Source organism: Musa acuminata, chromosome BXJ1-7, assembly GCF_036884655.1.
Source record: "Musa acuminata AAA Group cultivar baxijiao chromosome BXJ1-7, Cavendish_Baxijiao_AAA, whole genome shotgun sequence".
NCBI lineage: Eukaryota > Viridiplantae > Streptophyta > Magnoliopsida > Zingiberales > Musaceae > Musa > Musa acuminata.
In genome coordinates, this window is record NC_088333.1 from 1,327,640 (window position 1) to 1,343,643 (window position 16,004).

General features: G+C 37.8%; 2 protein-coding genes across 2 annotated transcripts; one reads left to right on the forward strand and one right to left on the reverse strand.

Moving 5' to 3' along the window:
• Positions 1-3,234: 3,234 nt before the first annotated feature.
• Positions 3,235-11,516, forward strand: LOC135678117 (uncharacterized). Its single transcript, XM_065190517.1, has 6 exons — positions 3,235-3,770; positions 7,818-7,977; positions 8,242-8,418; positions 8,502-8,585; positions 9,917-9,998; positions 10,791-11,516. The coding sequence occupies exons 1-6, from the start codon at positions 3,382-3,384 to the stop codon at positions 11,219-11,221; spliced, it is 1,323 nt and encodes a 440-aa protein (XP_065046589.1). The 5' UTR covers positions 3,235-3,381; the 3' UTR covers positions 11,222-11,516.
• Positions 11,517-12,814: 1,298 nt separating this feature from the next.
• LOC135678118 (pentatricopeptide repeat-containing protein At2g42920, chloroplastic-like) lies at positions 12,815-14,819 on the reverse strand. The gene has a single exon (XM_065190518.1). The coding sequence runs from the start codon at positions 14,651-14,653 to the stop codon at positions 13,013-13,015; it is 1,641 nt and encodes a 546-aa protein (XP_065046590.1). The 5' UTR covers positions 14,654-14,819; the 3' UTR covers positions 12,815-13,012.
• Positions 14,820-16,004: the final 1,185 nt, after the last annotated feature.

Genomic DNA, 16,004 nt, shown 5'->3' on the forward strand with positions numbered 1-16,004 from the left:
TTATGGTGGAGAACATCAACCTTCCACCGTTGAGAATATTAAATGGATTGATGCTTTGAGCTTTTAGATGAGTCCTGCTTTTGAATGAGCTGCATGTCTCCATGATTCAATTGAAATTGATTTAAATTTAAGGATATTTTGCTGAAATTTCCTTTTTTTTAATATTAGTTTTTTAATGAGATGATACCTTTTTTTTTTCAACTTGAACGAACATATTCTTATACTTTTACCTAAATAATTTGATCATAAATATTATTCAAAATAAAAATAAAAATAATATAATTTTTTTTATAAAATATTCAAAATTTAATGTAGATTAAAATAATTTTAGCTAGCTTGCAAGGAGTAGGGATAAAGCATGTGAGCTATCATCACAGAATCCAATGTAAATCTCAAGTACAAATCTGAGAAGAATATATATATATATATATATATATATATATATATATATATATATATATATATATATATATATATATATATATATATATATATATATATATATATATAAAGCACGCCATGCGCGTGCTGATAATTTAGTCGTATTATAATGCAATTGGGACCCAATTATAGCAATCTTGGCTTAATTTTGCTTAAACGCCAGTCAGATGTGATTAGAAAAAAGGACAGTTATATCTCTTTTTCCATAAAATAAAGTAAATATATTACTTAATAATTTACATACATCCTAACCCCTTCAGTAGGAGATTAATAAAAATATAACTATGATTTAGTAAACTATTAATAATTTTATTGGATTAGCTTCTATTAGTACAACGCGATCTCTCTCGTTAGCCCCGTTCGCTCGTGATGTGTCAAATATAGATTGATTAGATCTATGTGTTGATAAGATAAGATTGACATATCGATTATGAGACACTTATATGTTAGGTTACAGTCGATGATGTATCGATCACGTATATACGAACAATTAATAATTTTATCACGTATATACGAACAATTAATAATTTTTTTTATATGTCATTTAGATGTGTCAAAATATACCCATGCGTATAAGTACTCAGGACGGGAGATATTCTCTATTACCTATGCAGTTATGGGGCAAGGATGGGTAGAGTACTCTTCACCTAATCCTCGTACTCATTCTAGTCTCACTTATATTATTATATTATATATAATATATAATAATATATAATAAAAAATATATACAAACATAATCCAAAAACCTATAATCCTAATAATCCAGCATTAACTACTAAACCAATCTTATATATATATATATATATATATATATATATATATATATTAATATATTTAAAATTTTATAAAATAAAAAATAATTTAAAAAATAAGTAAAAAATATTCCATGAAAAGTTGAAAATCCTAGTTGAGACTTAATTCTTCCAAAAATGGTAATTTTAAATTTTTATTCCTAGACACTATATATATATATATATATATATATATATATATATATATATATATATATATATATATATATATATATATATATATATATATATATATATATATATATATATATATATTTGTATTTGAATATTTTTATGACGTGTAAACTGTATAAAATATTATTATTATTTATAAAATTTGGTATCATTAGTTAATTTTAATAATTGTTATATATTTAAAATATATTAAATTAATTAAAAATAAAGAATTAATGGATTTCTCAACCCTAATGGGGGATTTCTATTTCATCTCATTGATATTTCTAGTGTTATTTATCTCATATTAACCATCAAATTAGAAATAACAAGAGTTAAATTTATTTTGAACTACTTCTAAATCGAGCTTAGAATCCCATAATAAATTTTGGAATGACTTTAGATTAAAAAAACAATCAAATCCACCCTTTAGAAAGTTACTAGTGATTGGGTTTGAATATTGTTATATGACATTAGCATAGGAATAGAAGTTGTTAATCCAAAATAAGATTAGGCTAATTATAATACTTTTTAATAGGATTTGGTATTCAAGTTTGGATCAAAGTAAGATTAAAATTAATGAATACCCAATCCATCATCATCATAATTTCTAATTAAAATTAAAATAGACATGGCTAACATTCCATCACGAGCGGTAAAATCCAAAGAAATAAGTCCTTTTCCCTACCTACCAAAGCTAATATGCTATTCCACCTAATTCAGCCACCTAATCATCTCCATAAATGATTTCTCATCCATATCTTCCTTTTTACCCAATCAAACACCAATGATATGTCAAGGTCTTATTTCATGATGGATTTCTACCTTGAGATGAAGCTCCTTTCTCCTACCTTGCTACAATTCATGATTGCTAGTAATGCCTCCTTTATCTTTTTGGCAAAGTAAGCTCAAATTGCTCCAATAAAAAATGAGGGTGGATTCTCAGCTAAGGAGATCATCATTACTCTGTGACTTTAAGCTTGTAATAGTTTCTCCCCATATTATAAGAAATGAGAGAAGACCATAATTGATTTATGTGGGATTAATAAGTGTAAATATTCTTGATAAATGATTTAGATTTATTAAGTTAATAGATCAATTGTCATCTATAAATTGGACAGCCTAACTAATGAAGGATGAGACATCGCTAATAATAAGGTGGTTATCGGTCAAAATTAAATGTCAACATGGAGCAAAGCTACGTGGAAAACGACGATACCGATTGTAATAATACGATAATTGAGAGAGAAAAAAAAAAAGAAAAAGACATTCGATTCCTCTTTGACTATTTGACTATTGACTTTGTCAACTTGATCGACACATTTCTTACCATTATCCTAATCGTGGACACCCAAAATCCACGAATCCGAACCCGATAACGCTGAATCCATAATGTGCACGAACTCGGCGGATCGCATGATTCTTAGCGGCTGAAGGATTCGGGTTCTATGCTGATTCGACCCGATAACACCCCACCACCGAGCAAAAGTATCCGATTGCAATCACCGATCGGTCAACTCACCAAGTCGATGCCCCTCCGACCAACACCCTGTTGACGCGCGGCCCGCGCGAAGCGAAAACCGCGGAGAATTATATCCACTTCTTTATCTATACCTCCTCATGTTAATCCGCGCTCTGATCACCGTCTTATTTTATTGCAAAAACGGTTCGGACGAACCCGGTGCGATACCCGTCCGGTGGGCCGCCCCATTTGAATATTTCCTGGAATGAAAAGGCAGGTAAGTTTGGAGTACGTAATTTATGGGTGCGAAACGTCGTGTCTTATTTTAGAAACGGGTATATCCCCGAGCCACCTTCGAAGAAAGACTTCCTTTTTTTCCTTTCCCCTCTTCTTGTCACGCGCAAAGCTGAAATCGACGGAGATCGATCGATCTTTTGGGGTTATTCTCTTTCCAATTGATTCGTTCTTTATCTTTGTGTTGGTTCGGGCGATCGAGCGCCGGAGGAGGGGAGAATGGAGGGTTTCTACGCCGATTTTATGGAGTTGATGAGTAAGCCGGCGGTGGTGGAAACCCTGATCGACGTGCTGCTCTGTGCCGTGCCGATCTGGGTGGCGGTGATGATCGGGCTGGTGATCGGATGGTCGTGGCGGCCGCGTTGGACGGGGTTGCTTTTCCTGGGCCTCCGGAGCAGGTTCCGGTTCATCTGGACGGCGCCGCCGGGGCTCGGAGCACGCCGGCTTTGGCTAGCCTTCACGGCCCTCTCTGCCTTCTCGGTGTGCCGGAGGCTGTGGTCGAGCTTCAAGGGGAAACGCGAAGGACCATCGATCGCGGGGGAGACGGGGTCGAGGGCGGCGGCTTTGACGAGCTCCACGTTGGTCGAAGGAGGTGGTGACATTTTAAGGTAGCTACGCTTCGAATCTGGCTTATTTTCTTATTCTGGCTGATTGAATTGCGTTTGATATTTACTTTTCTTTCTTTACCTAATGATGATTGGTTGAGATGAGCTTTCCCCTCTTTCTTCTCGTTGTTTATTAAGAAGTTCTTCTCTACATTGTATAATAAAGTTTCAACTTTTGGGATTATAGAGTTTGTTCTTTGGTCTTTTCGGGTATATGCTATATTTACTCTCCCTAATTTTTGTAAGCAAAGTAGGTTGCATCGCCCGCCCTTCAGCTTTTTTGTAGTGGTAGTGTTATTTTGCATTTTACCGTTTCCTTTTCACGAATTGTTTCTGAGGAGGATTCATTTAAGAAAGTTATCCTATACATAAGCATGCCAAGTAACCGTGAATTCACGGTAATTATCTTAGCTCTTGTGCGTGTAAATGCTTGAATATGTTTAGTGAACTTTGACAATCTTCATGCCGGCAACTGGACGAGTTTTAATGAATAAATGTTGATTAGTCACCATGTCTATGAAAGCTAACTTAAAAATGTTGAGTAGAAACTATATACTTCATTACATGGGGAAAGCGCAGCAAGAATCTTACATTTTTGTAGTAGAAACTTATCGACACCTTTCTTTATTCTTGTGTCTGCATTACCAACTATTTTCGTTCATTTTTAACAAGTCTGCATCCCATTGTTTGTCTGTTGTGCAATAGAGGGCACTCGAGTTATTGGATCTCGACCTACTTTTGATGTCCTCTATGATATTGTGGTTTCATTGGCTTCAGACAAAAGGCAGCCTATCTACATTAAGCTCCCACCAATGTAGGAGGTGGGAGGGTCAGTAAAAGCAGCCTAAACCTTTTAGTTAGAAAGACTCGTTCCGGAATTTGAACCTTGATCAACAAGCCAAAAAGCAGCAATCTTACCATGGCGCCAAAGAATGTTTTGTGATCACTAGCCCATATCTCCTAGTTACCCACTAGGATACTCCCTTGTTCACTTTTGTGGATTCTGTATCTAAATGCACTGTATATGACCAAATATATTATTTGTATACTCCTTCTGGATGTTTCGAACCATGATGCCACCAGCAACCTATTGAATTTCAAATTGCTCCTTTTTATGGACTAGGATTTTACCACTATAGGACTTTGTGGCATATGTTATTAGTCTCATGAACGTGCTCTTGGACACTTGTAATGAACAGTACATTCCTATTGCACCTTACTACTTCCAAATACACACACTACGTGAACTCAGTACTTACCTGATGCGGCTTTAAGTCATGTAGTCTCCCATTGTGTTCTGCCACTGTCTTATGTTATGTATACCAGTGTTACTTGGATACACAACACAGACATGAAGAATCTGACAGAAACATTCAGAAATTAAGACATGGAAACAATCCTACTTCAATATGATTATGGTTATAATTTTTCTAGACATATGTATAGATATTTTTATTGATTGCTTTGTAATCGTTTCTGGAACAACAAAGACTGTTTAGAGATTTATTTTTAGAATTAAATTTTAAGTATAGTACTGTCATGCATTTTACAATTGATGGTGATAGCAGCTTGAACTATTGTAACTAAGTTCCAAGAAAAGTTTGCAAGATTGGGAATGGATCTGGAATTGGTTTTAGGATTTAGGATTGAGTTTGTTCTAGATCTATTGGTTCAGCCAAGTTGTTACTTGTTTTTCTTCGATATGTTAAACTTGGGTGGATTTCGTATGAGACATATAGGATATACTTGGTATTAAATCAGAAATTCGTTTTTTAGGACAGCACTAAGTGCATCTGCCACTTGCAAGTGAAGGTACTTTTGTTCCAATGAAGGAGGGCTTTAATGTATTCACTCGCAAAAAATTAAGTGGAGCCGTAATAAGTGAAATTATTTAGGATTGTACAAATATGTTCAAAGACATACTGCAAGTGATTAGATAATGCATATCAATTCTATTTAATTGTATGAGGAGAGGTAGAGGAAAAACTAAGAAAATTTTACTACAAACAATGATAAGAAATCTGATTGCTATTGATAAGTATTGTTCTACCCAGAGCTCATTGTTAGAAAAATATCTAATATCATGACTTGATGTTGCTATTGGTATGAGAAGAGGTATAGCAAGTCCAAATAATTTATTAGCAACCATAAAAATGATTTGATTACTCATAGTTTGACTCAAAGGATTGTCGTCTTGCACCGAGCACCCATTATCGGACCTTGGCCAGACTCGGTAGATACCAATATACTGACACATGGTACATTGAAGTCTTGAAGAAGAACAAGAAGAAGGAGAAGAGGAAGGAATAGATGGTGGTGGAGGAGGAGGAAGGAAGAAGTGGAGGTGGTGGAGGAAGACAAGGAAGAGGAAGGAAAAAGAGGAGGTGGTGGTGAAGGAGGAAGAGGAAGCGTAAGAGGAGGAGGAAGAGGAGAAGAGGAGAAACAAACTAGAATCGATGGCACATATGGAGGATGGCGATCGGTGTTAGTAGGAGGCTAGGAGCGAAGTGGGCTTACATTTGGTTGAAGAGGGCTTGCATTCACAAGCCTGAAAGAGAGCTAAATAGTTTTTTTTTTTTTTCTCTTTTTAAGAAGTTGGATTGGACCGTTTGAAATGGAGGCAGTACATGTACCGATTCACGTTTTGACCAATATATACTGCCCATTTTGTACTGGTCTGGGTGTAACGACATTCTAAACGTCACTTGGAAATTAATTTGTCATATACCTGTACATTTGAGGTTGGTGAAGTTGATTGTTAAAGTTTGACTAATGATTTTTTTAAATGCTTGTGTTTGACTAACTTGAGACATGTACAATGACTAAAATTAATTATTTTGATCCTTTCTATCACTGAGTCCTTTTTTTAAACCATAACTGAAATATGACATGTTAGTTTCTTATTTCAGTCTAATATATCTGATGTAGCATAATCGTTAAATGTACATTATTTGAGGTATACTATGTTGTAAGCTGCACTATTTTCTTTCTTTAATTTTGTAGCAAGTGATTCCATTTGATGAAAAAAAATATTACTTTTCCTTGTTAAAATTGATACTTTGTGGAACTTTATGGACCTGCTGAATAATGCATTATTGTTTTGACAGTTTCATATCCCTCTATAGTTGTGGCACTGGTTGAACTTGCTTCTTTATTTTATCGTTATGGTTTCATGATGATTGTATAGGAGATTAATTGGACCATGCAATTCACCTGTTAAAGAGAGGTATATACAGAATGAATATATGAGATGATTTCTAAATCTAGGTTTGTCAAATGGCTAGAAAATAAGTTTCCATAATTAGAAATGCCTATGGAGTACTTAGGAAGAAGTTAATCCAACTTAAATATTTTTATAAATATATATATGTCATGATAGTTTTCCATTTATTAGCTAATTTTCAATGATATATATATATATATATATATATATATATATATATATATATATATATATATATATATATATATATATATATATATATATATATGTATGTAGCCACTTTTCAACATGTTGAATGCTTAATTGGTTTATGTTATAGATTGTTTTCTTCTCTGTCAAAGGACCTTTTAGCATGTCAATTAGAATTTTTTGTGTTATGTACTATAGATTGGACTTTTTTTCCATCTAAGGCCATTTTAATCTAGGACATTTTCATAGGGACTTCTTTGAAGACCACAAATCTTGTATAATGAAGTACTTTCTCTATTAAATTCATGATCTTCTATGAATTTATTGGTTACTTTTTCTTGTTTCGTGTTGTTATTCTTTTGTTGGATGAAGCCTTCTGTAATGAAGCAATTTTTTTCCCCTGGGGCGATCAAGAAAGCTATGACTATCAAGTCAACTAAGAGCACTCTTTCCAGAGCTTTCTCCGAAGTTGTCTCATGAGTTCAGGAAAATAGTTGTAACTGGCCATTTCAGCAAATTACATTCTTGTTAAGTATTTTGGACATGATTGCAAATAAACTGTATTTGGCTTTGGATCTTGTAGTGTCTTAATTGAAAAAGAAAATGACTTTTGCTATGTTCAATATCTCCAATTCCAGCAATGGAGTGGTTGTGGCTGAGCATGACATCATTTCTGAGAAGGATTTAGAACATCTATTGCACCTTCTAGATGATAAAGTTGGAGATGCAGCTTGGCAAAATCAGATGGAGCGCACCACACCCAATATGATTTACCATGCATGGCGTCATGAGCCTGAGGTATCTCCTACTCTCTTAACAAATCCTTCTATCAGTTTGACAAATTTGATTAATGTCTATTTAAATACATTATGCATCATACTGTTCTTATATTGTAGAATATTGCTTCATTCCTTTTCATGTTTTCATCATCGAAATTTTTCTGCACGCGTTCTGGAAAGCCATATAACTTTACTACTTAAATTTCTCCACAACAATTAGTATAACTGAGGAAACTTTGTTTTAAATATGGTAAATATTCTGGTTTTATTTCATCTTTCACAGGTTGGACCCATCATTTATCGCAGCAGAACTGTTTTCGAGGATGCAACTCCTGAATTGGTTCGAGACTTCTTTTGGGATGATGATTTTCGGCTTAAATGGGATTCCATGCTTGCATACTACGAAATATTGGAAGAAATTCCTGAGAGTGGAACCATGATTAATCACTGGATAAAAAAGGTTTAATCAAGTGTTATAATCATGGCACTGATTTTTTTATTGAATGCACCTAGATAACCCGAATAGACGGTTGTTGTGTGCAGTTCCCGTTCTTCTGCAGTGATCGAGAATATATAATTGGTCGACGTATATGGGAGTCTGGGGGTACTTATTACTGTGTGACAAAGGTATACAAATATATATGCCATCTTATCTCTAATCATCAAACTATAGATGGTGCTTAATGCTCTTTTACATTCTTGGTAGCATTCTAGCTTATGCTTAAGTAACTGACAATTGTTCAATGGGAGCATGCTTATCATAGGAGGAACTTTTAATTGAGAAATATTTGGTTAAGCAAAGCCTCTTTATTTTGGGTGCATAAGTTCCCTATTGTCTTAACAGCAATTCATGGAAAGCCATCTTTTCATTTTGAATGAGAGATCTTTGTAAAACATATTACACAGCATCCTGTGTTCATTCCACTTCTTTTCCATGTGAGTGTACACCCAGTGCTGACAGAATGATTCTCACCACACATGCCATATGTTTTCCCATGATAATGTATTTAAAGCTGAGTTCCTAACATTTGGCATTGGGTTGTCATATTATCATTTCATTGATTTCTTTTACGAACAATGTCCCTACTCTCTAGTTTAACTACCTAAAGTGATTTTGTCCCAATTTGTTGGGTGCTCATCATGTTTTAGATATAGAAATATTAAATATCTATCTCTTATCTAGTAACCCAAGATATCAATCTTACCATCATCATCTCTGTGACAGTAACTTTGTGTGTCACTACCTAAGTGCTTAACATTTTAGCATATAATATATGTTTGGTCTTACATCAATCTTGTAGATTTTTTTTCTTCCAATTAAGAGCACTTAAGTTGTCACATAATGCTCTGATGTGCATATTCACTTTAACTATCTTTTTAAATTTTATTTGCAAGAGATTTTCACTCTTTCTTTATGTGTTTGGTATTGTCTGCTTTTGTGATCTAAAATATATATAATAGCTCGATGGAATATGCAAGTAAGCAATTGTACCTTGCAAGCTTAGAATTTGACTTTGCTTTATAGAAAGTTAATTGTTTATTCTAACAAAATAAAATAGAAAGGCTCTTGATTTGGTCTTTTCTGCTTAATTGGTTCCAAGAACTGCCGTATCTACAAGTTTGTTTGACTAAAGTTTACTATCTGTTGCAAACTAGTATTGTTAATGCTTGCTGACCAACTGGTTTCTATTACACTTAAGAATATCATCTATGTTATCTTTTTTTCGGTTTAGTGTCTCTTTGGTAGACTTTGAATTAAGCTTTGAACTTCATTAAAATGCAGTGTTGAACTTGCCTCTGCATGACCTGATTTTTCATATTTGGAAGATAAATATCATTCCCAGCCTGAGCACTTAGCAGCAAAACTGTAAAGAACTAGCATTAGTTATATTGCACTGTTTTCTAAATTCAATTGTACTTCAAAGATTGTTGATTGTTTTGCAACACATGATGTACAGGGAGTACCATACCAATCTTTACCCAAGAATGAAAAACCCAGGCGTGTTGAACTGTATTTCTCAAGTTGGCGCATCCGGGCTGGTAACTTTTCAAATCTTATTTAGTTTTTCTGGAGTTGTGATGTTAGTTATCAAGCTTCCATTGGTTAGCTCCTAAGCTACCAAAACACAGCCTCGTACCAATGAATGTGATCAGGTTGCTCCACTTACTAGATCTCTTGCAATGGTATCAATTTCATTATCCAGTCAGTTTAGCAACATATAGTAGACCGAAACTAGCAAGCCAGTTTACAACGACAACAAGAGGGTCTATTGTCCTAATTATTTGGGGTCAGCTATATTGATTATTTCCCACCATTAAGTTCTGTACAAGGCAGTATCTCTAGTCAAATCGGGAGTCTTCAAAGCTCTTTTCATTGTCAAACAAAACAGAATCACAGAATCAATTTCCAGAAAGTCTGATCAGTTGGATGTTAAAGTTTAAATCTGCTTTTTTTTTTTTCCATTGGCCATGTGTTATTTTCATTGTACAATTGTTTGACGATTTCTATACTAATAATGCTTCATATACACACATTCCCTGGAGAGGCATTTCATTGATTTCTTCGGCGGCAATTTGTCGTTGATGATGTGCTATGCTCACTTCTGGCCATGTCCGAGCCACACGAGGCCTATGTAGTTGAGCTTTTTACCTTTCACATAGCATGTAAACACCATGTAGGACAGGCAGTGACGCATTAGTATCGGAAATTAATCCACCTGCACCTGCATTTTTGCATGTCCGCTGCAGCACTACTTCCATGCATACTTATCAGGAATAGTAGAGGATGCCACCAAAAAGTTCTCTTGTTTTTTTTCTTTTCCATGAGTGCAGTGGAATCGCGCAAGCAAGATGGGCAGCTATCTTCATGTGAGGTAACTCTCGTTCACTACGAGGACATGGGCATTCCCAAGGACGTAGCCAAGGTTGGTGTTCGTCATGGGATGTGGGGAGCGGTTAAGAGACTGCAATCTGGTATGAGAGCATATCAAATGATGAGGAAAACAGAGGCTTCTCTCTCCAGATGTGCGCTCATGGCACGGATCACCACTAAGATCCCGATTGATGGCTCCATCACTCCACTTGAGGCAGAGACATCCAGGGCTTCTGAAGCAGCTAGTGGCATTGTTAACAGTACGCAGCTTCACGGACTTGACTGGAAATGGGTCGTTGTTGGCGGAGTCGCTGTGGTCTGTGGTCTTCAGGCTGGTCTTGTCGGGAAGGCCCTATTAGTCGGAGCTGCAAGGAGGCTCGCGAAGAAATGAGAGTCATCTGGATCTCCCTTTTGAATGCCATGATGTTTCTTATGATGAGGGCTTGGATGCTCATATAATTCGTCGATAATGATTATCCTCTGCAAACGCTTATAGATCGTAGCATTGGTGCGGTATATACACTATTGGCACTGTATGATCAAGAGTGTTTTATTCCTGGTATCATATCCCAGAACATGAGATGTGGGTATGGAGTTTGGACCATTATGACTTGTAGAGGAACATTCTTTTTTGTTACAAGTAGAGATTACAGATGTGTTATGGGATATCTGTAACTTTTGTGTCAGCCCAAATGCCCAATTCTTGAAGATAGAAGCTTAATGTAGGTGCTGACACTTCGTGTGTGGGGGTTCATAAGACCATTGAAGCAAGTCATGGTGTGTGTCTTCAATTGCAGCTTTTGCCAGCCTATATATCCATAGCATTGTATTGTCCTTTTAACAGATCCATGTAAATGATGCATTAGTGTCAGTGACGACACAAGTTGAAAATAACAAATCCTTCACCAATTGAACTGTATCAAAGATAGTAGAAAGAACAAAAAGGATCAATAAGGATCCAAGAATAAAAAGGATGGAAGAATGATGGTGTCTCTTGCTCAACTCAAAAGTCATATAATTGCCATTGTTTTAGATCCTAGATTATGTTATTTGTTTCCAAGATAATTGGTAAGAAATATGTTTTATACATAGGATAAATAAATCAAATGACATTTGATCTTAGGATCTTACTATCAACTATCAAGTCTCTATTAATTGACATCTTAAAAAAAATTATGGGCAATTTTTTTTTTTCGTAAAAGATGAAATTACCCACGGTGTTCGCCTTGTCACTTCATCGTCATCATCAGTGCCTCTACAAGGCCTATCATTGTTGTACTCATCACCTTTGCCTTGCTCGGGAAGGCTTTGTAGGCCTGGCTCCCATTATTATCTCATTATCATCCTCGCATGCCTTGTCCCTTGTTGGCATTCTCATTACCTTTGCCCCGTCCACAAAGGTTTTGTTGTCATCCTAGTAGAACTGGTGAGGCTCCGCGCCATCGTTGCATCCTTCCTCCCAACATGGGCCCTCATCCGTTCACCTCCATCTTTGCGAGCAAAAGCGATGGAGAGCAAGGGGTGAGGAGAGCGATAGATGAAAGCAAGTAGGAGCTTGCTTCTTCAACATGAGGTGCCTCAATAATGATAGACGAGCATGTGAGGATAGAGGCAACAATAAGAGCACGACAACTAACAGGCTAGTTCCCTAGCAATAATAATGGTGGAAAAGAGTGAGGATGACAGACGAGAACAAGGTTACTCGAGGCGACAGACAAGGGCGTGGTGACAACAACAAATGTTGGACGAAGGCAATAATCATCAAGAAAAAGGTGAAAATTAATCTCATCCTTTATAAAATAATAAATGCTTTATGAGATTAAATCGAAAACGAGATGCTCTACGTTAAAAAGTAAAAAAATTAAAATTAAAATTTTTTTGAGAAATTTATCTAAAATCTATCAGATTTATAACTCTTGATTTTTGATAAGTGAGTTTGGTAGACCATCACTTTATCTATTTTAATTTAATTTATTAAAAAATAAGTGATGAAGACCAGACTTTTTATTCCAATACCTTCCCTATACCAGTCAAAATTTTTATCAGAAAATTTCTCAGATGAGATTTCAAAATCTCAAACTTTGGTAAGTAATATTGATAGACTGCCATACCCACCGTATCCATCAATGCTTTTAGTAAATGATTCTAATTTTCAAATCATTAGACTCACCCATGAGCAATCTTATTCTAGCGTGTCCAGAATTCCAAGTTCCACGTTGTACTGTCTCCGTAACTCCAGAGCCAATCTTTCCAATGTTTCATATACTTGTTCGGCCTCAGGATGCAGCACTCCACCAGCCACAAACTCATGAGCAACACCATTAACCTCAATCATACTACACCCTGTTTCCTTTCTCACCCCTCTCTCCTTCATCCTTGTTCTTGCCTCATTGGCATTGCCGACGTCGCCTGCACCTGCAAACACGTTCGACAGAACCACATAACCACCACTATCCAAATGATCCAACTGTATCACCTGTCTTCCTGCTCGCCTGCTCGCGTCGTCGTCCCCGTAAACCCTACCGGCTGAAAGCAATGAACCCCACATAACAGAGTCGGGTTCCATAGGCATCCTTCGCATCAGTTCCTCGGCCTCTTCGATGAGTCCAGCTCGACCTAACACATCAACCATGCAACCGTAATGCTCGGTTCCAGGCTCGATGCCATACTCATCGATCATTAGCGACAGGTAGTGCCATGCTTCGTCTACCGAGCCTGCATGACTACAAGATGTGAGGATGTTAAGAAAGGTAACATCGTCTGGTCTCAAGTTCGAGGACTCGAGTCTTGAGAACAGCCGAGTTGCTGCTTCCGAGTGCCCGTGCATTGCCAGGCCATGGATCATAGAGTTCCATGATGATAACCCTTTCGTCGAGCTGTTCTCGAACACCTCGAGAGCTTTGTTTATGCTACCGCACTTGCAGTACATGTCTATGATAGCTGTGGTTACTATTGGATCAAGCACAAACTCATCATTCCTTCTGATGTATTGGTGAATCCATTCTCCTTGATCCAGAGCTCCTAAACTGCCACATGCACCCAACAAGCTGACCAAAATGTTGGCATTTGGATTCAGCCCTTCCTCTTGCATTCGGTAGAAGAGGTGCAGTGCCTCGTCGTTCCTTCCGCTCCTGACATACCCACTGATCATGGCGCTCCATGATACTAGGTTTCTCATTGGCATTTCATCGAACAAGTATCTGGACTTGTCGATTTGCCCGTTCTTCGCCAGGCCAGTGATCATGGAGTTCCAACACACCACGTCGAAGCTCGAACATTCGTCGAACAACCGCGACGACATGCTTATACAGCCGCAATTGGCGTACATGGAAAGCATGGAGTTGCGTACGTAGGGATCGGACGCGTGCCCGAGCTTGAAGGCCATGCCGTGGAGCTGAGCTCCACAGTGGGCGGCGAGCCCGAGATGGGAACAGGCTATAAAGAGCGACGGGAAAGTGAGTCTTTGTGGCGGAATGGGCGAGTGCAGCATGTCAAGGAAGAGGGATATGGCTAAGTGTGGGGTTGAGCTGTGGGAGAGGCCCCTGATGAGGGTGTTGTACATGAAGGCATTAGGCTGGTGGTGGTGGAAGAAGAGGCGCATGGCGTAGTTGAGATCGCCATTGGGGGAGGTGGCACAGAAGGCAAGAACTCTGCTGATGGCGATGTGGTCTCTGGCCAAGCCAGTCTTGATGAGCTGGGAGTGGAGCCGGTGGAGGTCCCTCATGCTGTTGCATTTGGTCTCGAGCATTGAAAGAAGGGTGTGGTCAGAGATGAACTTGCAGATGGAGGTCGAGGAGGGCAGTGCACTGGTGCATGGAAGCATCTCCGATCTACACTCTTTCTTGGGGAGAAAGGGAGTCGATTGGATGGCCAGTGCACGCCGTGGTGCTTGTTTCAAGTGGATAAGAAAGGGAAAGAGGGAGAATGCCCTTGTACTTGCGACGATTGACGACCACAAAAAGAAGCGAGCTAAAGTTCTAATCTTTCCACATCAACACGAAAAATAAGAACAAATCGGCTAGAAGTTTTCGCCTTCCGCATCAAAATTTTACCCAAACAAATATAAATCGAAAACCAAGGGGAGAAATCGCACTTGATCTCGGCGGAAATCTATGGATCGGAAGAAGAACCAGATGCGAAAGAAAGAGTGGCCCCAAATCAATAACCCAAGCGCAAAAAAACTCATCTCGTACGTTGACCTACCGATCTAGGATCACGTTGAGCAAAGACCCCCGAGCCTCCCGGATCAGGGAAGACGCCGCCACGAAGGAGCCCCGGGAGAGATCTGCAGCTACAGAATAGAATGGCTATCGCTTCACTTGGGAAGGCACCTTACGAGGGAGAGGGTATCAAGATTTGAATCGTTCCACCACTTACAACCTTTCTCTGGTGAGAACCTGTGGACGATCAATGGTTGGTATCGGCCATCAAGATTCGGGAGTTCTAATATTGACGGTTGCCCGTAGGCAAGACGATGATGCACTACCCTTGTGTAGCGCTGACAAACCATGGCATTAAAAGTAAAATAAATTACCTCTTTTTTTTTTTTTAAATATTATATTATGATCTTTTTTACTTTAAAAAATTTATATTAAAATCTATATAATTTTGAAAGTAAAATAAATAATCTCATTTGTTCTAACGTCCTAAACTATATTGACAAAAAAACACTTTAACAAATTTCAATATCTCTTCCATTTCCAATGATGAGATCCAATTGCACTGCCACCTGGTCCGCCTCTCATTACACCCATCATGATGCTCAAGGCTGAGCATGGTCATTATCTTGTTTGGCTCTTAGTGTAGTGAAAGCGATTGGGATGCTCAAGGTACGGTGGTCGTCTTGCTTGCTCTTGGTGTAGCAAGAACGACCGTTGTTGGGATACTCGAGGCATGGTTGTCATCGTTGTTGTTGCCACCAAGGTCATTCTCCTCGGGATCACTTGGTCCGCCTCTCGCTACACCCGTCGGAATGCTCAAAGGCATGGTCATTATCCTACCTGACTCTTGATGTAGTGAGAGTGACCACCACTGTGATGCTCAAGGTGTGGTGATCGTCTCGCTTGGCTCTCGTTGTAGTGAGAATGACTATCGTTGGGATGCTCAGGACATTGTTGTCAGTGTTGTCGTCGCCACCGAGATCATCTTCCTCGAGCCCCTCCTCGCAGTTGTGC